Raw genomic sequence first — 26,034 nt, forward strand, 5'->3', positions numbered from 1 at the left:
ATCAGCCCTACGTACGTATCCTCACCCTTCTTTATTTTCTCGAACGAGTCTTCGTTCTAACTCACATCCCCCTAAAGCGGGACGCACGTTCCATCGGAAATTGAGACATCGAGCCTCGTTAGGCCAGATAGCAATGCCCCTTCCTTCCTACCCCCTGTTCCCCTCTTCTATCATTCACCATCCCCCTTGCCACCCCAATTACCGGAGCAACGAAAGAGCAGGTTGTGAGCTACGAGTTTATTACACTTATATACGTCTTTTTCTTTTCATGGTTCTTAAATGCATGCGTGCGTATGTGTGTGTATGTGTGGGTGTGTGCGTGTGTATGTGTGCGTTCGATATACTTTTTATAGTTAGGATTTTAACGCACGATTTATTTCGAATCTTTTTCTTTTCTTTTTTTCTCTTTATTGTACTCGCTCAGATTGTTGATATTTTTTTTTCGCTTTTTATTTTTAATTATTTTTTTTTTTTATACATTATTATATTACTTTCATTATTATATATTAATTATATATTTTTTAAATATTTTTTGTTCTTTTTTCTTTTTTTTTTTTTAGTGCCACTGCATCATGAAACATGTATTTTAATTTTGATATATTCTTTTTGTCTTGTTTCAAATTTCTATTTAGTTTATATATTGTTTTCTTTCTTTTTTGCTTTTTTTTTTACTAAAGTTAGTTAATAGGAAAATAAAAGGAAATTTTCGAAATAAAAAAAAAAGCAAAAGAAATATTTAACCTTATTACAAATTATAATATAATATTATACATATATTGTGCTTATATAAAATAAATTATATTGAAATTCTGATATATATATATATATATATATATATATATATATATATAATATTGTTTATATATATTATAGTATATTATATTACGTAAAATTTTTATAAAAATGATAAGAACCGAACGAATATATAATATCACGATTGCCGCATACATAATAATATCACGATTGCCTTTGACGTACCTAAATAAATTTAACAAGCAGAAGTAATATTCCAATTTTTACGAACAAGTTCCTACGGAAAAAGATAAAATTCGATTCTTGGAATAGTAAGAGCGTTAAAGTAGCTCTGAAATTCGAGTTGAAAAGGGACATTCCGTCCAAGGGATGTTCGTTTGTTCGTCGTACTACTTTAAATAAGTACGTGATAAATTAAAATAAGCATTCTGCCAAGCCCTTATCCATCCTAATACCTTCTCTTCCCCCGTCAATCCCTTCTATTTCTCACTCTCTCTCTCTCTCTCTCTCTCTCTCTCTCTCTCTCTCTCTCTTTTTCTATATCTTAGTTGAAAGATTTAATGGAACTTTTTTTCCAACTGAAACTTTAAATCCGCCATTCTATTCTCGAATAAAATATCTTTAATCGTTTAAATATCTTTCTTCTTTCATTTTAATTATATCTAAGCTCTTTCGCTAATCCCATTTAATAATATTTCAATTTTTCTTCGAAAAAATAAAATCCTATCCGCAAGAAACTCTATTATTCGTGAATAATATTCTATTTTTTTTTGTTCGTTCATTCCTTCATTTGTTTGTTTGTTTGTTTCTATTGTTTTTTTTTTCTACTCAGTTCTAATCATTTTTAAATCATCACGATATCGGATTAACTGGATGGATATGGTATATTTATTGGGTGAATAATAAAAGCAAAAAAAAAGAAAAGAAAGAAAATATTGTATCAAGAAATTCTTTTTTCTTCTTTTTTTCTAATTGGCTCGATCATTGAAATTATTTGATGTAAGGATCAGCGACAAAGGAAAAAAATTATATTAAGATAACGATGATATTTGTTTGATCGGTCACATTAGATAAATGTGATCATGCGATTTATAATAAAATATCAGCATATGATACAAGTAATAATAATAATAATACTTTAATTATTTATACCGATCAAAAAAATTTGTATAAACTGAGAGATTTATTTTACATAATTAACTTATCGTTAATACAAATTATTGACGTAAATAAATTCGAAGTTTCACGCGAGCGAAAGATATCATTTTTCTTTTTTTTATTTTCGAAATTTCGTTTTTTTTCGTCTTCTTCTTCTTCTTCCTCTTCTTCATAGAAAACAATTTCTTTTCTTTTTTTCTTTCTTTTTTTTTTTATAATAACAATAATGTCGACGAGAACGAATTGCTATTATCGTTAACAATGAATTCTTATTGAAAACATCATTATCGCAATTTGCACTTAATGATTACACAAAAACATATGTGCCCATAATTATGAAAGTGTTCTAAGTCGTATATTTCTTGTTTCGAGATATTTAATGAATTGCGTTTGAACGAATTAAAAAATATTTTTATATTATGCGACATTTTAATTTATAATTAAATAATTAGTTTTGATTAATGGAAATTTATTATGAATATGAAATTTTGTATGAATTTTATACGAAAATGTTGTTTTTAAAACCCTAATTGACTTAGACCATTTTCAAAATTAATTAAATGTTCTATAAATAACTTAAAGCAATAAAGAACTATGAGTTTTTTTTGAAACAATAACTTCAATGAAATAATTCATGAACATTTATTAATTATTTTTGAAAAGTAATCCATTTTTATCATTTTTTCTAGTTTTTATGATTCTTAAAATGTTCCTGATAAACTGAAGGGATGTATGGTAGTAAACACATGATATCTTTATGTTTTTCTTTCGTTCCTGGTCTAGGGGTGGTATATAATGGCAGTAATTTAATATTTTCGTATATTTTTGGTCTTCCTCTTTTAGGTGAAAGATCCAAAATGTGGAATTTAGAATCATCTAAAAAGGTTTTATAGAACATTTTAGAAGGTTCATTTTTCAAGGATCTCATCCATTGAATTTTCCATAGTACTCGCTGGAATTTTCTTTTTTTTTTTTTTTTGCTTTCTTCTGGTCATCTGCAAGACACTTCCTAGCTCGTTCGTTTTGTAAATGTACATCATGACTTTCTCTAAGATGTAATTTCTCTCCCTCATTATTGCATGCTTCGATTTTTCCATTCAGTAAATCGCATTTTTGGCATGTGTCTTTTCGAGGAGCATGGAAATTTAAGTTAAATTCAGTATTAAATATTTTCCTGTAGATCCATTCCTTAACAAAGGATTGGTTATTTTCCTCACATTTCTCTACATATAGGCTATACATTTTACGAATATCTAGGTCAGGATTCAAATATTTTCGACCAGAAGTGTGACGAGCTCTGGGGTAGTGGCTCTCATATGCTGGGAAACTTAAATTATGTTCTCGTATAGCTTTTATCTTAATTTCATCTCTTTTTCGTGAAATTCCAGGCATCTTAAATCGGAATGAATTGGCGCTTTCGTTATCATTTATTTTACCACCTTACTATGTAATTCAGAAACGCGTCGAAGAGAGCCACGCGCCATTTTCAAGTTAAGTTTATAAGTAATTTTTTCAAATTTTTGACTTAGACCACTTTCATAATTATGGACACATTTTTGCCAGGCGCGTATTTGCTTCAATAGTCTATATTAATAACTTTCGCTGGACGCATATGTGTGCCCATAGTATTCAAAAGGATTAATGGTATCATCACAACACGGTTTATCTAATCGCGGAGATTCCCATGGTAGTAGAAAAATGTACATATAGCGAAAGTTGTTGACTACTGACTATGTGTCTATTGAGTACATGACAACCGACTATAAATAACTATAACTGACTGTAAATGACAATAAGGACTATAAATGACCATTATGACTGTAAGGACTATAAGGACTATACTGACTATAAATGACTATGTCGACTATACATACTATAAATGGCTATAAAATACCTGCTTGAATAGCCCGCCACAGGGGTGTTTGGCCCCGCCCCTCCGAGTTTAGCCACGCCCTCTAGGGTACTTGGCCCCGCCCCTCCGAGTTTAGCCACGCCCTCTAGGGTACTTGGCCCCGCCCCCTCCGAGTTTAGACACGCTCTCCAGGGGACTTGGACCTGCCCCTCCGAGTTTAGACACGCCCTCCAGGGGACTTGGCCCCGCCCCTCCGAGTTTAGACACGCCCTCCAGGGGACTTGGCCCCGCCCCTCCGAGTTTAGACACGCCCTCCAGGGGACTTGGCCCCGCCCCTCCGAGTTTAGCCACGCCCTCCAGGGTACTTGGCCCCGCCCCTCCGAGTTTAGCCCCGCCTCTTGTTGGGTTATCCTCGCCCCCTGTGTATTTAGTCATTCTTTCTCTCTCCTTCTCAGTCTCTTGTAATGCAAAGGAAGTTCTTCTAAATTTTAAAAATTAAATAGCCTTCTAAAAATTTTAATTGTCATTCGTCTCATCTTAGGGAATTCTTTACGGACAGATGTTCCAATATGAACTTGCGCAAAAAGATATATAAAACAATCATATTATAACGATTGAATTGATAAGATTGATTTTATTATAAATATTATTATGTTTTAAATAACACATTAATTTCTTTTTGTTTACCGACATGTGTAAAGAAAAAGAGGAGGAAAAAAAATATTTGTTCGATTTGAAATCGAATTATTGAAACAGAACCTTGCCTCTTTTTTTTGTTTTCTTTTTTATTTATTTATTTATTATTTTCTTTTTTTTTTAATTTCCATAAAGTTATTGGTACAAATAAAACTTTATTATTTAAACGTCGTTTTCCGTTTGTATATAATTTCAATTTGTAAAAGTAAAAAAAGAAATTATTTTTCGATGAAACACTTGAACGTGAATCATTGTAAAAATTATTATACAAATAATTGGAAATCCTTGAATTAAAAAGAAATAAAAAATATTTCTTTATAATATAAAATTTTCTCTAAGACATCAATGAATGAAAAAAAAATTTTAAAGTCCTGAATTTATTACCACGTCGGGGTAGACTAAGGAAGTTCGAAAATATTGTATTGACACCACTATACAAAAATATCAGACAAATTACAACAGCAGAATTCAAGGACATAATTGACCTATTACGATATATACCATCGGAACATCATGATTTCTTCAAATCTCTTTCACACACACAAAATCTAGATGAGTAGTAAATTGTTTTGTAATAAATTTATGTTCATAATTTTATACGTTATGTAGTTAAAAAACGTTTTAAATCGCATAAATTATGTTTTCGAAGTGTTTTAAAGATATGTAAAATAAATTGAGTATTGTTTTTTTCAATTAGAAGCATCTTAAATTATGTTGAATGGACTTGGGCACCTTCAAATTTTATAATGAATCTGATTGTAGATTTTGAAAGTGTCTTAACTCCATTTTTGATAAGAAAACGCATATTATTCACTTAATAATTGTCACTATTTTAATAGGAACTATAAATTTAACACCCTTAGATACACTTAAGTAGTATAACTCATTAGTATCCTATACGTATATTTTTAAATTCATTGAAACGCAAACCCTTAAATATCTCGATTAGAAGATAAATGGTGTTAGGCCACTTTCAAAATAAATGGCTCATATATATATTTTATATTATATTATTTTATATATTATATAATATATTATATTTTATATATAATTTTTAAATTACAAATATATATATCACAATGGACGTTTTTCATCATAGCAATCGAAAACCGATTTATCGTCGTTTCCGATATAGAGGAGGGCTCTATGCCAACGTGCGAGGGCACTAATTAAGTAATCCTGACGTAATCCTATGAATCGCGAGACGTATTTAATCCAACATGTCACATACCTTGCAAGTATAGTAATGATCGATCTACTCGAAGGCTTATAGAGCTATCTACTACATATACATATATACATACATGTGTGTGTGTGTGTGTATGTGAAAATATATGTAAGTATATGTAAAGTATATGTGTGTATATATGTATTTATATATATATATATATATTTATATATATATATATATATATATATATATATATATATATATATAAAACAAGCGAACTTTAATTATGACGAAAATATAGCGAACAGTTTTAATTCGATCAGAATTCTACGATATGATATAACAAGTCGACCTCTTCGAACGATTTTATTCATTAAGATTTTATATAATGAAAATATTCTTTAACAAATTATTTCTCAATTTTCAGTATCATCGCATTTAATTAATATTATAAATAATATATTTAAGGATTGTCATGTTCGTTAACCTTTTGTTAATATTAAGTTCAATAGATTGTTAATTATCGTTAATTATTACTAGGTATAGAATTAATGATTTTCTTTATCAGTGTTCGTATAGGAATATTTAAAGAGAGAAAGAAAAGAAAGAAAAAAGAGAAATGAGAAAAAAAGAAAATATAGTTCAATTTGCAAAATGACTCATTGTTTTCCATTTTATTATATATATAAATATATATGTATATATATAGTAAATAATCAGACAATTTTTTTAATAAAAATTGCTTCGATTATTTCTTTAATTTTTACTATTACTAAAATGAAAGAAATTGATTAATAAATTTTCTAAGCTAAATCGAGACTACAAGATACTTCAAACTTTTTAATAACAATTGTTGGGTATCTATTTAATGTCCATTTAATTTATATATATATATATATATATATATATATATATATATATATATGATAGTTACTAGTTACTACAAAAAGGTTATTAAAGAACTATTAAATAATTCACATATATTTGTAAAATTTATTAGACGATTCATTTTAATCGATTTCTTGTTAATATCAATGAATTAGTAACCTTTTAGATTTATATTAGAACATTCTATTATTATCGGAACGATTAGGTTTATTAAAGTCCTTTCAATTTCTCCGAAACCTGATAATTAACCACAAAAATGTTACTAGAAATGTATTAAGTAATTAACATATATTTGTAAAATTCATTTGGCGATTCATTTTAAACGAATCTTTTGTTAAACGAAATTCTTCAATCGATTCTTCTTTAATGTCAATTAATTGATTACCCTTAGATTGAATATTAGAATGTTTTATAATAGAAAAATTATTTTAGTTATCGTTCTCTCAATTTTTTCAGAACGTGATAATAAAACAGTTCATCAAGTAAAAAGTTACTAGGAAAATAATCGTCAATTAGTACACCTTTTAAAACACATAATTATGATACGTTTGACTCGTTTCTAGTTAATGTTAATTAATTAATTCCCCTTAGATTAATATTAGAACGTTATATTACAGAACAATATCAGTGTCCTCTTAATTACTTCAGATACAGGTGATTATTATTCACCAGAAAAATGTTACATTGGAAAATTTAAAAAAAGAAAAAGAAAAAGAAAAAAAAATAGGGTCGATTTTCAATATACGCAGACGCGTAATCCTTCGTTGAGAAGAGTTAAAGAAAGAAAAATATAGAGAAAGAGAAAGAGAAAGAGAAAGAGAGAATCTGTCTCTATGTGTGTTCGTGTATGTAAGAGAGATAGAGATAGATAGATAGATAGATAGATAGATAGATAGATAGATAGATAGATAGAGAGAGAGAGAGAGAGAGAGAGAGAGAGAGAGAGAGAGAGAGAGAGAGAGAGAGAGGGGATAGAGAAGGTTGGAAAGGGTTTCCTTGTGCTACCGTTTGTCCTACCATCAGCAACGCTTACGCCAGTGGGAATAACCAGCTAGGAGTTTAGCACGTAGAATGACGAAACTTTCCCAGCCGTTGCAGGAGGACCAGTGGGCGGTCCTCCGGAATACCTGGAACTTTCGCAAGCTCTCGACCAATCGCCGTGTCGGCACAAGGGAGAGATACTACCGAGAGAGGGGAGAAATAGATAGAGAGAGACAGAGAGATAGACAGACAGACAGAGAAAGGGGAACAGAGAAAGAGAGAGAATAGAGAAAGAGAGAGAGAGAGAAAGACAGACAGAGAGAGAGAGAGAGAGAGAAAGAGAAAGACAGACAGAGACAGAGAGAGAGAGAGAGAGAGAGAGAGAGAGAGCTTTCTCCTTCCTTCCGTGCTATGAAAAATGATAACTTTTGCTGAAATACGCCTGCGGTCAGGCGTGCGGTACTAACTTTGCTCCACTTTGCTTAGTTTCACTACCTCTCTCTCCCTCTCTTTTTCTCTCTCTCTCTCTCTCTCTCTATATATATATATATATATATATATATCTAGAGATATATATATATATATATATATATATCTAGAGATATATATATATCAGTCATTCACTCATTCACTCATTTATTCATTCACTCACTCACTCACTTACTCACTCTTGGTATATTTATATTTCTATTTCTATTTCTATTCCTGTTTCCATCTTTTTTGGTTTCGTCCATTTTTATACATTTCTCTTTCTTTCCTTAGATCTAACACGCATCATCCAGATGGTTCGTATATCTCTTTTTTTATTTTATTTCATCCTCTCTCTATCTATCTTTCTCAATCAATCACTTTCTCTCTCTTTTTATTTTGTTTATTTTTATTTTTATTTTTATTTTTTTTTTTCTATTAATTTTATATTCCCTCATTTCTACTTCATTCATTCATATGCATTCTATCAATCTATTTCATGTTTTTCACTTTCTACTTTTTTTTCCCCCTCTTCTTCCTTTCTTTTATTTTATTTCATTTTATTTTATTTCATTCATCTTCTCTCTCTCTCTCTCTCTCTTCTTTTTTTGTTTTATTCGTTCGTACGCGTGTACGTAAGTGTTATTTAATTCATTTTTTTGTATTATCTACTATTTATTACTTTTATATGGTATTTCATTCAAACATATCGTCAGTCACCTCGATATATTTTTGGTGAATATGTATGTGTATGAACATTGGCCAAACGACTAACATTTTACTATTATAGTTCTAATCTTACTTATATACATACATACATACATATATACATACATACACCTACATACATACATATATACATTCATATATACATATATATACATATATATACATACATACATACATATGTATATATATATATATATATATATATATATATATATATATATTAGGGAACTACGTAAGCTAGTACTTATAGATCGTGAAAGCGGCTTACGCGGTAAAGTTAATATTTGTTATGGCAGTTCAAATTAGAATCTAGCGCGTTATTATTATTTTCCGTCGTAGAACTTTCGATTTAAATAATAATTAATCACCGAACGGATGGATAATACAAATGAAGTGTTAAGACAAAAGTTGAATGACTTTATTCATGAGTGGGTACTGATTGAAATTATTTATTACGATAGAAAAGATTTTGTACTTTTTAATTCTTTTTTTCTTTTCTTTGTTTTTTTTATTCTTTCACTATTTTTTCCGTCTCTTTTTTTTTCTTTCTTTCTTTCTTTTTTTTTTTTTCTTTGATTTACGAATAATTCCATTTAACGAAATTCACGTAGAAATTTATGAATCCTTCATTCCGATTCCGATTCTGAATTTTATGAGATTTACGAATTTCCGATAGCGATATTAAATTATGAACAATTTGTTTTATGAAGTAATATGAAACTTATGATAATATCGATTTTATTTTTATGAATAATTGAATTAAAAGAAATCCTGGCGAGATCATATAAAATTTCTAATTCACACGTTGATTCTCTTCTTGAATGTTTAAACAATTAAATTAATGAAATCGAATGAAATTTACAATCGTGAATTTACATAATAATGAACAATAGAATTGATAAGATAATATAAAATTTTAGGAAATTTTTGATTTTTAGTTTGATCGTGGGTTTTTTCTTTTTTTTTTTTTTTTGAAATATGATTAATTCAATGCATGAAGTAATATGAAACGTATGTGTAATAATTCAAACCACGAAATCGAATATTCCAAGAAGGAATTGGGGTGAGGTGGTTGGCGTGAAAAAAAAAAAAAGAAAAAGATCGATAGCCATTTCTATTAGAGTAGTTGAACAAGTTTTAAGTTACGTGAGTAACATCGATGGTACTACACGTAGAATGCGTAGGAAATTTCAAGATTAAATGCGTTCATATATATATTTTAAACATACGCCAACGTACGTTATTCTTCATTTAAATATTATAAAATTCTTTTTTTTCCTATAACGCTTACGTTATCTCAAATATTATCATTAAAACGATTTAACGTTATATTAAGTATAATAAATTATTATTAGTGGGCGTAACTAATACATACGCGTTTATTCTATTTCGAATTGTTTCTCATTTGAAAGAGTTTAAAAATATTTCATATCATTTATCAATCTACGTGAAAGTAAAAATTTATTTATTACACGTACATAGGTATATATATATATATATATATATATATATATATATATATAATATTTCGGATCTATTGGGTGAGGTGATAAACGAAAATATGTTTCTCTGTGAACAAAGAAACGACAATTCACGTTTATTATTTATACTACTTAAATTTTATTTAATCTATTATCTTTTATAAAATTTCTTTGTAAACTCTCGTGCTACTTCTTTCGTCTAAGTTCTATTTCCTACTGCCCGTTTCTCTTCTAAATCTTAACGGCTCGATTTGTAGATAACAAAAGACAATGGAAGGGCGGGATATGAAAAGCGCGGCATATCTACCTGAAGAAAATATACTTTCTTTACATATATACAATCAAGAAAAATTTTTTATTTATACCGAATGAAATTGATTTTACTTGTAAAAAATTTCATACGTTTTGCATCGTTTTTTTTTCTTTCTTTCTTTTATTTTTCTTTTATTTTATTTTATTCTTTATTAAAATTCCTTTAAACATTATTATATTACATCGAAATACGATCCATTTATAATTCTCTGTAAGAAAATAATTATTCTTTATTTTTTTTCTTTGTTCCTTTATTTATTCTTCTTTAAACGTTCGTCTGTTCGTTTTCATTTATTTGAATGTTCAATTGAATAATTCAATTTTCGACATTTAAAATAATATATTATATAATAACTATTCGTATGATTTAAACTAGCGCATACATAGTTATATACGTTTTCAAAGGGATAGCGAAGCGTGGGCGGTAGCAAAATGGCGTCCCACTGGAATATCACGGCCTTTAACCTTTCGTATATATATATGTATACACACATACACACACACATATATATATATATACACACATAAGTCCACTTCTCCGGTCGTGAGCCCGATTTTTCGAATATGAAATATCAATTATTTCCATATGTATGTGTATATATATATATATATATATATATATATATATATATATATATTGTATTAGACGAAATATTTAAATGTTTAACTATTAACTAAATGAATTTGTTCATTTTCATTAACGTTCATATAATAATCAATTTATTGCAAAATTAAAAGATCATTTTAATAATTTCATTTCGCTATTCTGTTCTAAATTATTACGATTATTTAACTACCAATCGATCGTTAAAATACGTCATTAATTCTTTTTTTTCCCTCCTTTAAATGGTTCCTATATTTGATAACGATTTTGAAAATTAAAAATGGAACGTATCAATAAAACTTAACAAATAATATCAATTTTTCTCGATAAAAATATTTCATCGTATTTAAATATATTTTTCTCCCCTGTTATATTACAACGTAATATCCATTTAAAATATAACGAATTTTCAAAATTGCGATGAACAAATAATACGAACGTTTTATCCTTAAGGAGGGTTACCATAATACGAGACAACATAATTTTTTTCTTTTTTTTTTTTTTTTTTTTTTTTATATTAAAACACAATGACTCTGAGGAAAGACGATGAAAAATGAACAAACCTTATGTAAGTAGTTTTCCCCTTTTACGGAACCATTTTTTTGCCCTTTCTCATTTTCTTATGACGATGTATACCGAATATATAAAAAAAAAAAAAAAAGAAAAAAAAATAAAAGAAATAAAAAAACAAAAACAAAATTAGAAGAAAAAAGAAAAGAAAAATTAAAAAAGAAAGAGGAAAGAAAGGAGAAAAAAACGTTAGAGAAAACGGCCGAAAACGTAAGTAAATGTCGAGAAAAATGTCGACCTTTTAACAAGGACTTATAATGAATAACGTCGAGTTGCGATCTGGATCGCAATGCGTAAGATATCTCCGTTCAAAATGGCGGCGCTTTTAAGTCTCCAGACGGAAGATAGTAGAGTTAACGTGATAGTAAGTCGCTATAGAAGTGTAGTAGTAGTAACAGTAGTAAAGTGTTAATAGTAGTAGTAGTAGTAGTAGTAGTAGTAGTAGTAGTAGTAGTAGTAGTAGTAGTAGTAGTAGTAGTAGTAGTAGTAGTAGTAGTAGTAGTAGTAGTAGTAGTAGTAGTAGTAGTAGTAGTAGTAGTAGTAGTAGTAGTAGCAGTAGTAGTAGTAGCAGTAGTAATAGTAGTAGTAGTAATAGTAGGAGGGGGAGGAGTAGGAGGAGAAGGGGGTTGAAAGAGAAAGAGACAGACGTATACGCAGACACGACGTGTCGAATAAGAAAGAGTGAGAAATGGATGAAAGAGAGGGAGAGAGAGAGAGAGAGAGAGAGAGAGAGAGAGAGAGAGAAAGAAAGAAAGATGGTGGGGGAAAAGAGGGAAATAGCGAGCTCGAAGAATCTATAGCAAAGAAAGAGAGAGAGAGAGATGGAAGAGAAAACAAGAGGTAGTGGTAACAGAGAGGATTGTGAGAGAGATGGAAGGATCGAATAGAGAAGGTAGAAAGAGTATGAGAGAGAGAGAGAAAGAGAGAGAGGATTGCATCCTCGGATAGCAGCCAGCCCAGGCCCGGCCAAAATCGACCGGGTGTCGTAATTTCTGCGCATGCGCCAATGTTACCCAGGACTATCAACGTTGCTTCAATACCTGATCGTCCAAAGCATCCCCTCTTCTTTCTCTCCCTCTCTCACTCTCTCTCTCTCTCTCTCTCGTTTTCGCTCTCACTCTCGTTCTTTCTCTATCTCTTTCTCTCTCTCACTCTCTGTCTATCTCTCTCTTTCTCAATGTTATAACATCGCAATCCTCCGCCAACGTACTCACCCTCTACGTCTCTCACTCCTCACCTGTCTCTATATTAGTGACTAGGATGGAAGTTGAAATACGATGTGTGTTATGCATTTAAAGATGTAGGTGTATGTATGTGTGTTTGTGTGTGTATGAGCGCATACAGATTTTGATTTATCATGCGATATTGTTATCAGTAGTATCGATGATTATCATTTTTGAAAGATTACAATGATGTTTGATGAGGAGACGATGCGATTAATATGTTCGGGGATGAAAATTGATGTTTTGATTATTTTCTAGGAAATTATTCTCTCTCTCTCTCTCTCTTTTCTTCTATATATATATATATATATATATATATATATATATATATATAAAGAAAATAAATATGTTACGTATCACAGATATTTATTTATCAAACGACATCGTTATCAGTGGTCTGATGATAGTAATCATTTTTGAAAGATAATAATGATTGGAACGACATGGGAATGTATTATATAAATTCGAATGAAATTTGAATTTTTGAATTATTTTCTATACATGGAATTATTCTCTCCTTTCTTATTTTTTTTCCTCCTTTTTTTTTTTTTATGTCGACGATATCGTTAAAGTAAATGGACATGTTATATGTGAAATTGTGACTTGACATATTATCAAATTACATTGTTATTAGAAATCTGATGGCAAACATTTTTGAAAAATAACAATAATCATTAGTTTCGTTAAAAATTTATCGAATTTTTGTTTTGTTTTATTGAATTATTCCAATTTATGTTATCAATATTCTGGTAATAATTATTTTTTAATCTGTAGTATATTAATGGTAATCGTATAAGTCGCGATAAAAATAAAAATTTACTCGACTTCCTAACGACTCATAATGTCATTTTAAATATTTATATATTATTCCTGTTAGAAAGTTGAGAAAGGTTGAACAAAATGTGATTATAAATAATACTGTGACGAAAGTTTCAATAAAAATAAAATTTCTCTCTTTCCACTTTCTAGGGAATTATTCTTTTTCTATATATACATATATATATATATATAATATTTCCTTTTACATAAAATAGTTTTATGTTATACATTTGCGTAGGATAAAAATCGCAAATTTTTATTTGTTTTCTAGGAAATTTTTTTCTTTTTGTTTTTTTTTGTTTTTTTTTTTTTTTATTTAATACATCAATTGATCATAAACGAAAATTAACAAAATATAATAATGCCATGTGTATCGATAAAAGTCAAATTTGCTTAATTTTTTTCTTTTCTTTTTCTTTTCCTTTTTACATCTTAGAGAATTATTCTTTTGCATTTCCTGTTAACGATATCGCAGACAAAATGGCCACGTTAAGTTTACGAAAAAAAAACATCGCATTTTTCTTTTTATCAAAGTTGTTATTAAAAAACATTTTTATCAATGATCTCGATAATAATCATTATTGAAGAATCATATTAATGATAACATGAGTTTCGATAAAAATCAATTTTACTTATTTATTTATTTATTTATTTATTTATTTATTTATTTATTTATTTATTGTCATTATTATTATTATTATTAATATTAATATTATTATTATTATTATTATTATCGTTATTATTATTATTATTAGTATTATTATTAATAGTTTTTCTTTCTTTTTTGTTTTTAATAAATCATATTGGAGCATGAAGAGAGAAAGTATCAGGATAAACTAAACGATAAATAATATCGATTCGAATAAGTTTCAATAAAAACCATATTTCTTTAATTTTTAGAGAGAATTCTTTTTATATCTCTTTTAAAAGATTTCTTTTTATACAGGAAGTCTCAAATGATTTGATTCACAACTTCAGGATCGTATCGTCGTATCGATGGAATCCCATAGAAAAAGTTTTTAATAATGACCAAAAGAAAAAAAAAAAGAAAAAAGAAAAAAAAAGACAGAGAAAATCAAGAGCAAAAAATCAAATAAAAAAAAAATAAATAAATGAAATTAAAAAAGAAAATGATAAATAGACTAATTCTCGTTCGATTTCATCAAATAGCAATTTCATCGTATTTAAATTCGTAGCTAAGTAACAGATTATTTTAATGATCTTATACCTCACGATACTATAATTTTTGTTTTTGAATTAGTTCCTAATTATAAAAATTCTATTTATATGGAAAATTGTATTGTAAATAGATACGGTCATGAAGTACATACGTACGAGTCAATCTCTTTTGTGACATCCTATATATATATATATATATATATTTATATATATATATATTATCTATATATATATATATATATATTATCTATATATATATATATATATATAGAAAATGATATTTGATCGTGATGATAAAATAACGACACCGTTAAATGATATATATATATTATTTATATATATATTTCGTTTCAGATTCAAGAGCGAAATATTTTTCAATGATCACTTTTCATATTTTATCAAAATACAATATATTATATTTATTTAAAATTTATTTATTTCGTATCCTTAGCGGTTTCAATGTCATCGTATCCGTTCAGTGATCGACTATTAGTTGTGAAGTTATAATGTGCGTATATATCAGACAGAAAGAGAGAGAGAGGGGGGGGGCGGGTAAGAGAGGAAAATGCAATGCTCTGGAACGATTTTCAAGTGGTTCTGAAACGTGCTTAGAAAGCACTTGTAAGTAAGTAAGTACGTAAGTAAGTAAGAAAGTAAGTAAGTAAATAAGTAAGTAAGTAATACGTAGGTTGATATAAAATGGTTGTCAAGAGTTAGTAATATTTCCACCATTTTCGAAATAGTCTAGATACTAAACGAATATTACGTATCGTAAGTACGTAATTATTTATATACTTATGATACGTATATATGAACTTAAGTGATATCGTATTATATTAAAACGTATATCGTATAGGGACGTGTTAAAACAATAATAACAATAACTATGATAATAAAAATAATAATAAAAATAATAATAATAACGATGACGACAATAATGATAAAAATAATAATCAATAATAATGATGATGATGATAATACAAATAATGATAATAATAATAATAATTATAATAATAATAATAATAAAAATAATTAAAAAAATTAATAATAGTAATAATAAAAATATTAGTGAAAATAAATTTAATAACAATGATAATAAGAAATAGTAATAATAAAAATATTAATGAAAATAAATTTAATAACAATGATAATAAGAAATAGTAATAAATAATAATATTAATATTAATGATGATAAAATTAATAATAATAACAACAATAAATAATAATAATATTAAAAAAATATAATAATAATAAAAAAAAATAATAATAAGAAGAAGAATAAGAACAACAATAATAATTATCGCTATAACGAAGCTCATGATAGTTTCTAGATACATATATACATACATATATATGTATACACATACACACGTATATACATATATATGATACATACATACGTACATATATATATATATGTATATATATATATATATATATATATATATATATATATATACATACATACGTAGATACTTAAGTACATATACACATAAGTATATAGTTATTAATTGTTGTATTCTACGTATACGCAAACGGAACTTATTCGTCCACTTGGTGTCAGAAACATTCGTACTTACTTCGTCATATAACGTAATGGAAAACTATGAGGCGTTTAATTAACTCCAGTGTTTCAAGAACAGGACAACGTGAATTCAAATGCAAATGCTTAGGACACGCCCAAAGGACGACCCTTTTCTTCGATGCTCTCTCTCTTTCTTTCTCTCTCTCTTTTTCTCGCAGAAGAGCAGACAGAGAAATCGTCGACTGTCGTTGCTGACTCGACAAACTTCATCGAGAGCTTATGTTGAATTCCGTATCGGGGATTACGGTTCGTTCCCCCTTCGTATTGGGGTGCGTGTCCGTTTCGATATCGAAACGCTCGATTATGCGAAATGCCAATTACTTTATCGAGAAATGAAAATGAATTGAATATGGAAAAAGGAAAAAAAGAATAAAGAAGACAAAAAAGAAGGAAAGAACAGAATATATAAATGTGTATGTAAATAAATAAATTAATTAAAAAGGAAAAACGAATTAAGGCAAATATAAAAATAAATAATAAGAATAAAAGTATCTTCTTATATTATAAATATTTTCGTAAAGTAAATAATCATTCACGCGCGCGCATACACACACACGCACACACACACGCATGCACACACACACGCACGCACACATTTATCGAATTTGATAATACGAACTGCCAATTATTTTATAAAAAAAAATGAAAATAAATTGAAAGGGGAAAAAGAAAAAAGAAAAATGTAAAAAAAGAAGGACAGAAGAATAGAATATATATATATATATATTCCATTCTATGTATATATTCTATATATATATATATAAATTAAATTAAAAAGAAAAACAAGTAAAAATAAATAAAACGAATAAAAGTATCTTTTTATATTATAAATATTTTCGTAAATTAAATAATCATTTATATATATATATTTTATTAGTATAAATTAGTATAAATGATCAAATGTCAATTATCGATATACTCCTAAATATCGATATTATATCACATTTTACTTGAAAATAATCGAACAAATATTTCAAAATACTGCTATTGCTGCCCCCCCCCCTCTTCCCCGAATCAAATAGATACCAATCGATAAAAGATCACAATGTAATAATGCTTGCAATGCAATGATACTTAAAAAAAAATTTCTTCGGATGAATTTTCACCGAACGAATTTCTTTTACGGTGACGAGCATGATTAATTAATTAAAAAAAAAAAAAAACGCAGAAAAGAAAAAAGGAAGAACAAAAAGCCAAAAGAAAAATAAAAAAATAAAAACAAAATAAACGATAAAAAGAACGAACTAATTCAAGATAACAAAAAAAAAAAAAAGAAACAACAAATAAAAAGTAAGTAAGTAAAAAATTGAATCTCTATATATCCCTTGCTACAATACAATAAGGATTAATCGATTTCATAGAATAATCCGCAATCCCCCACTCCCCGTCCATCCCATAAATGTATACCTATGCGATCTAATGCGACTGGCCCGTTTTGGACAACGGATGGAAGCCTTAGATTAGGTTGCTTCGTTGCTTTGACGAGAAGAGAAAGAAAAACGTGCACGAGGGAAAAGGACGTGCATGTGTGGGGGTTGGAAGATCGGTCGGCGAGGAGAAGAAGGTGAAGGAGGTAAAGAAAAAAAAAAAAAAAAAAAGAAAAAAAATTACTAAATCCTATCTGAATCAGTGGTCCATTGAACGGTGGTTTGATATCGTCGAAGGATATCTCTGTACCTTTTGAAAGGAAACCCCCGGTGGATTCGAGAAAGCGCTGGATTCGCAATGCTAGACGATAAGTCTCGAATGTTAGAGGGTATAGAGGGTGAGGGTTCTCTTAGAAAGAAATACTAAAAAAAAGAAGAGGAAGAGGAGAAAGAGGAATAGAGGAAGAAGAAGAAGAAGAAGAAGAAGAAGAAGAAGAAGAAGAAGAAGAAGAAGAAGAAGAAGAAGAAGAAGGAAAAGCAAGAAAGAAAGAGAGAGAGAGGGGGGGGGGAGGGGAGAAAAAAGGTTTATTCTGACAATACATTCGCTGAAGTAACTCTACTAGGGAGTCCTGACTGACAGACAGCTACTGTCTACCAAATACTCAAGCAAAACCCTGTACACCCACTCCCTCTGTGTATCGGTCTTCACCCTTCGATATGATTCAAACTACCCCTTCTTTCTCTGTCTGTATATATCTCTATTTCTTTTTTTTCTTTTTCTTTCTTTCTCTCTCTTGTTTATTCTTTATTTCGTTCTATTTCTTCAGTTTTATTTCCTTTTTGATGCCTAATCGATGTCTGCACGATCAGAAAAAAAATTATAAAATATTACATATATATATATATATATATATATATATTATAATAAAAATTATAAAATTAATATATAAATATAAAAATAAAATATTTTGTAATTGTAGAAGTAAATTGAACAAAAATATTTGAATTAGATGTGAACGACAGATGGAAAGAAATAATTTATTTATTTATTTATTTATTTATTTATTTTTTTTTTTTTTTTTTTAATTAAAACATTCTACGACATGTATAATATGAAATAAAATTTTAATAGAAATGGAATTAGAATAATTAGAAATAAGAATTTTATTACGAATACTAAAGGAATTAAATCACGGTTATCTCTTATAAAAAAAAAAAAACAGATTTGAATGATATTGAAGGTAAAGAAACCCTTTTGTATTTTTCTTTCTTGTTCTTTTTTTCTTTTTTTTTCTTTTTTCACACAAACTTATCGATCAAACGATACGCTTGTATTTTACGCGAGATTCGTTCATCATACTAAATCATACATTAAGTTTATAATTTAGTTGAAATTAAAGTGATAGAGGAGTGCAATGAGGGGAGCAGGAATGGGAGGAAGGGGATGAAGGGAGAGGGTTGTGTAAGTGGAATAAACAACGTAGCAAGTGGAAAATCAATAAAACAGAACGACGACGAGGCTTTGCCATTGGTTGATATACTTTTCGCTTATTTCAAGCTAATTTTTCTCTTTTCTTTTCTTTTCTTTTCTTTTTTTTTTGTTTCTCTTGTAAAAGATAAATAAAAAATGTTATTAGGTCATGATTATTTACGGGTCCTCCTTCGGTTCTATCAATTTTCAAACGTAGAGATAGAAAGAGATAAATATTACGAATTGCCATAGAAAGAGAAAGAGAGAAAGAGAGAGAGAGAGAGAAAGAGAAAGAGAGACAGAAAGAGAGAGAGAGAGAGAGAGAGAGAGAGAGAGAGAGAAGAGAGGGATCAAATCTCTTGCAAAAGTTTCACAGAGAAAACCTATTAAAGAAAGAGTTTTAAACGAGACTTAAGAATAAAGTCACTCTTTCTTCTCTCTCTCTCTCTCTTTTTCTTTCTCCTCTCTCATTCTCTATCTCTATCTCTTTCTCTCCGTCTCTCTTCTTCTTTCTTCCTTAATAAGAATTGTCGAGTGGAAGTTTAAAGTTATAAAGAAAGGGATATCGTTTTTCTACGATCGGTCAAACGTTTAAATACGATAAAACTTTATACGACAATTACGTTAAATAACATAAACACTGTTATATCTATAATCATAAATTAACACGATAAATTATAATATTCATTTAATGTTAATAATAATAATATGTGCGCGTGCGCGCGTATTAACTCATATTATAATTTTTCGATATTACATTTAATTGATAACGCGTATCGATTGTATTAAATTGGGGAAAGAAAAAAAAGAAAATACTTATCTATATGTAGGACTAACTATGCAGTTAGTATTATTAACGTGGAAGAGGCTTAAGGGATCAAATTTTTAACAAACATAATCTTTAGATTCGAAAAGAACAATCTTTATATATAGCCTCGATCATGAATAGAGAGTATACATACATATCAGCTCATAGAATATAACCAATAATCGTGAAACGAAAAAAAAGATAGATAGAGATAGATAGATAGAAAGAGAGAGAAAGAGAAAGAGAGAGAGAGAGAGAAAGGAGAGATAGAGATAAAGAGCTAGAGAGAAAGAGATAAAACGAAGCTATGACGAAGCCGTGAGATGAAGGAGGGTGGCAGGGTGGAGTGCGGAGGGAAGAAGGTTCGATGAGACACTCTCTTTCTCTCTCTCTTTCTCTCTTTCTCTCTCTCTCTCTCTCTCTCTCTTTCTCTCTTTTTCTCTGTCGTCAAAGAGACACCCGGTATAAGAGCCGAGAGGTCCGTCGTCGGTAGGATGGACACAGAGGGCGCGTTTTGCGGTGACAGAGCGTGTCTGATGGAGGGTTGTCACGGTACGGGAGCACCCCTCAGACTTCGATATTAAAGCCCTCCTAATATAAGAGCAAAAGCTCTCTTCCTCTCGAAGCCTCGATATGCTCGTCTCAAAGCTACCCTTCGGCTCTTCATCCCAACCATCCATCCAACCAACCAACCAGCCAACCAACCAACCAACCAACCTTACTACCCTCATTCTCCTAGAACACCATCACCACCACCACCACCACCACCACCATCATCATCATCATCATCATCGCTAACTCTCATCATCCTTTCACCTACTCACCCTGCTCCCCCCGTTCCCTTTGCCCCCTCCCCTTAAAACGTACGAATATCTACGTATAGTTATGGCCAGCCGGCACAGTTTAATACTCGACCCATACTATTCGCGAGCTTACGATTATGTCATAACTACATCCACGTTCCACCTCCCCTACCATCATCATTCCTCGTACTCATATTTCCTATCCTCTATCCATAACTTTTCCCTTTCCTCCTTCTCCTTTTCCTTCGTTCATCCTTAGTTTCCGTATCCATCTCACACGCGCCATTGACCACGAATGCGCCCATCCGATAGGGCCCATGGACCTCTCTCTCTCTCTCTCTCTCTCTCTCTCTCTGTCTCTCTCCCCTTCCTTCTGAAAAATCAAGTTATCTCCATTTTCCGTGCATCGTGTGCCGCTTAAAATAAAGGGCTCCGTCTAGGGGTTCGCCAACCCTCACGTCAAAGAACTGAAACTTTTCTATCTCTTTCTTTCTCTCTCTCTCTCTCTCTCTCTCTCTCTCTCTCTCTCTCTCTCTCTCTCTCTTTAATCTTTATTTATATAAGAAGATGGTGGATTAAATCTGAATTAATGCTGATTATATACTAGGATCAATTGATCTAGGGATAAATTTATTTCCAAGTTTTTTCTTTTTCTTTTTCTTTTTCTTTTTCTTTTTCTCTCTCTCTGTTTTTTTTCTTTTTTTTTTTCTTTTCGTTTTTGTATTCTCTTAACGAGTTTATCGTATGTTAACCTTGACGACTTCGTTGCATATACGGTCGTAATTTTTTTTTTTTTTTATTCAACGAAATCTTCCTTGAATTAGACATATTGAAAAGAAATATTTCGTACTCATAGTCTTTAATAAATCATAAGTCATAGTCTTTAAATAAGTCATAGTAATCGATAATAAATTATGAAAAGATAAATTCATTAAGATGATGTTTTAGTTCTGTTTGAAATTTTTAATTAATATTCCGTTGTATTGATAATTGTACTTTTTTATATCTGATAATTGAAACAAAAAAATTATATTCGAATTAGAAAAATCGACAAGAAATATTTTCTCCTAATTATTTGAAAATTAATTACGGTATTAAATCTATCTAGATTCATTATAAGATAAATCTTATAAGTAAAACAGAGAATAAATGCATTAACGTGATCTGTATTTTATTTAATTATTCCAGTATAATAATCTTTATGACTTCGTTGTGTTTTGCGATTTTCTATTTTTTTGTATCTAATAATTAAAGCAAGAAAATCTTCTTCGATAAAAACATACTAAGAAAAAAAAAAAAAAATAAGAAAAATAAAAAAAAATAAAAATATATTCTGTCCTAATTATAATAATAATCAATACGATTTTATTACGTTTTATTGCCAGTTAATATCTAATCTTTAAACGAAGAAGGTTTAAATTGATTTAGATGATCGTTAAGAAACATCCCGATTTATTATAACAATTTAATAAATCTCAATCGATAATAATTTCAATTTCATTCCTGAGTTTTTCTTTTTCTTTTGTCTTTTTTGTTTTTTTTCTTTTTTTTTTGTTTTTTTTTTCAGAGCTGTTGATATAATAATCTTTATGATTTACGTTACGTAGGTCGGTTATGTATTATTTAAAGTTCATGATATAACGATCGATATATACTCACGGTAAATCTTCTGCACCAAACGCTTAGCCATTTAATGTCTCGCAAGCGTTTCCCTTGTGGTAACCTTAAGACAATGTCGGCATTGTCGAATGCCTTCAATACTGGTGGATCTCTGGGAAATGGAAAAAGAAAAATCGATATTACAATCGAACGACAATTATATTTAAATATCGTATTGATATCTATATTGTTTCGCGATTAGAACGAAAATGATAAAACAACGTCATTCATAGAAACTTTTCTGTGACAAAAAAAGAAAAAAAAAAAAAAGAGGAACGAAAAAAGAAACAAAAGCGAGAGAAACAATTTCATCAATTCAGATAGCTCGGAATTGAATAATTGAAAATTCTTTTTTTATTTTCACCACTACACACACACACGCACACACACACGCACACACACACACACCCTCCCCAAACATCTCAAAAAGGATACTTGTTCAATTATATTTTAGTCGATGTAACTTGATCTTATGGTCTGCGAAAAAAATTAATTGATGGATTTCAATTTTTTTTAGATTTTCAAAGAACAATGTTTGCTTTCTAGATCAATTTCTCTTCTCTCTCAACGAAAAAAAAAATTCAATTAAACATCGAATTAATCATCGAAATCATTTGATTCTGGGCCAAAATCGATCAATTTATCTTATAAATTGATATACCGATGGAAATATCCTTTTTGAAATTCTTTCAATAAAGAGAAAAAAGAAAATAAATAATATATGTACATATTAAAAAAAAAAAAAAAAAAAAAAAAGAGAAAAAAATCTAAAATCAACTCCACGATTTTCTTTGTCGCGTCAAACGATTAGATCTGAACTGATCGATAAAATGATTTTCATAATATAATCATTATAGAAAAAGTTTTGATATAATTTTCGATATAACATTCTTCAAATGAAAACCGATAAAGTCTGTAATTCAATGATTAACCCCCCTCGTCCAATCAATCAATCAATCAATCAATCAATCAATCAATCAATCAATCAATCAATTAACAATCGATAAAATCTATTAAGTATATTCTAAACTAATACTTTTACGTTTTACTAACTTTTCCCAAAAATATCAAATTTATATAAATACTTCGCTAATAATAATAATAATAATAATAATAATAATAATAATAATAATAATAATAATAATAATAATAATAATAATAATAATAATAATAATATTACTATATTAATAGCATTATCAACATTATTAACATTTATTAACACGTAACAACTCAATAATATTATTAATATTAAACGATCGTTTATTAAGATATGATGACCAAAGGGGTAGTTCGAGGAAGGGGAGAAGGAAGACGGTGGAAAAATTTCATTTTCGAAAAAGAAGTATTTCCTACGGGTGGGTGAGGGGGAGAGGGGGGGGGGGACGGGAAGGAAGGAAAAAGAAAAAAGAAAAAGAGTCGATGGAAATAGAACTTATAGAAATACAAATAAATATAACATATAACGAGATCCATTAATCTCTTGGTTATTCTCCGTGATCAACGATTAAAGACGATTTACCAAAGTTTAATCATTTTCATTGACCGAGGTAGGGGATTGGGGAGGGGGAGAGGAGGATAGGTGTGTTAGAGGCACATATCTTAGCGTGAGCGAAGGGAGGACAACACAAAAGGAAGTTGTAGATGTGGTCAGGGACCGCATACGTACTAAGAGTTATGAACCTAAAAGCAAGGGAATGGACGAAGGCGTCGGTGATGGTGGTGATGATGATTATATGATAGTAGTAGTAGTAGTAGCAGTGATGGTGGTAGTAATAATGATAGTGGTGATGGTAGTAATAGTAAATGGTAGTGATGGTGGTGGTGGTGGGCAAACGCGGTAGTCCGTAACCAACGGACGAAATGAAACTCAAAGAGCTTGTTGTGCTCGGTAGCATGGAACCAACGAGGAAAAGTGTGTCGTTACTTGTGTTGAATAGAAATCCGTATGTGTGTGTGTGTGTGTGTGTGTGTATGTGTGTATGTGTATGTGTGTGTCGTGTAGATAGATAGATAGAAAGAGATAGAAATAGAGGGTAAGAGGGAAATGGTAAGGAGTGGGATGGTTGGTATGATATGGGGTGGGGGTATTTCAAAAGGGAAATAGAAAGAGGGACACGGACCGGACGAATGGATCGCGAGCTAGGGATGCTCGCAGTTAATAAAACGGGAATTATACGCCGATCTCGTCCGGATTCTCGTGTCTGCGAGCACTTTATTACGATCCGAATCAACCGTGTACTATTATTACATATGTACATCCAATGTGTCATCAATGTATGTTTTTATCGATGATAGAGATAGATAGATAGACATATAACGTAGAGTTAAAAATCGTTCTAAATCTTTCTAATTTATCGAAGGGACGATTTCTTTCTAAATTTTTTTCTTTTGTTTTTCTTTATATATATATATATATATATATATATATATATATATATATATCTTTTTTTTTATTTTTGTATTTTTGTATTTTTTTTAACGATCACATCTGAAGAAACAAATGATTTTGTAAAGCTTTTAAATGTTCTCTTCTTTTCTACTTTAGTTTCTTTTCTATCTTTATTTTTTCATCTTCTTTTTTTTTTCTTTTTTTTTTTCATTCGTCTCGCATTCGTATTTAAAACAAAAATTTTTGTTTCTTTTTTTTTTCTACGAATCGTATCGTGCGATTCTTGTTTTACTTTATCTAATATTTTTTATTTGTTTATTTTTTTAACTTATGTATATATATATATATTTTTTTCTTTTTTTTTCTTAAAAAAGAAAAAGAAAAGATTCGTTCGTTACTAGATATGCAGTTGACTGGATAAAGATTTTCTTTTTGATTTTTTTTTTTTTTTATTTATTTTCAATTGGAATATATAAAAAAGTTCATATTAAATTGTTATACACTTAAAGATTATTTACCTGCCCTTGTAATCTTCGGGATATGGTACGATGTAACCGTCGGGACTGGGTCTTGTACTATTGCCGACCCAAAAATATGCATCTGGACCTCTTCCATCATAAGAGAATCCTTTTATGAATATCGTACTATCGTCTGCGGCATATATAATCCCTTTGATACCGTGTGCATATTCTTGAAACGAACCGATCTCCCTTCCATAGTTCGGTCCATTTTTCGCCTGTCCTGAAATCAAAAATAAATATAAAACTTTTTTAATAGTTAATAATTAATCTTTTTTAATAATTAATTTCTACATTAGAACAACAAACTCATTCAAATTCATATTTAAATATGTACGCATATATATATATATATATATATATATATATATTTATTTATTTATTTATTTATTTATTTATGTATAATAAAATTAAGCAAGCATATAAATGTTTACAATTTAATATTTATTTTATATAATATTTATTTTATTAATTTATTATTAAGTTTTTACTTGCAATAGAACTAAATAATAGAATTAAATAAATAAAATTAATATAATAAAATTAAATA

General features: G+C 29.2%; 1 protein-coding gene across 7 annotated transcripts in view; it reads right to left on the bottom strand.

Moving 5' to 3' along the window:
- The window catches only part of LOC118444329 (protein Skeletor, isoforms B/C), a 106,757-nt gene that overhangs the window by 15,488 nt on the left and 65,235 nt on the right, over positions 1 to 26,034 (bottom strand). For all 7 annotated transcript variants that reach the window (XM_085660844.1, XM_085660842.1, XM_085660839.1 and 4 more), the window contains 2 exons: positions 25,485 to 25,707; positions 22,578 to 22,689 (listed from right to left, as the gene is read on the bottom strand). In XM_085660844.1, the coding sequence (XP_085516970.1) occupies positions 22,578 to 22,689; positions 25,485 to 25,707 (335 nt within the window). The remainder of the gene's footprint in view (positions 1 to 22,577; positions 22,690 to 25,484; positions 25,708 to 26,034) is intronic.

The sequence above is a fragment of the Vespa mandarinia genome, chromosome 13, assembly GCF_050613455.1.
Source record: "Vespa mandarinia isolate Hongniang chromosome 13, ASM5061345v1, whole genome shotgun sequence".
Taxonomy (NCBI): domain Eukaryota; kingdom Metazoa; phylum Arthropoda; class Insecta; order Hymenoptera; family Vespidae; genus Vespa; species Vespa mandarinia.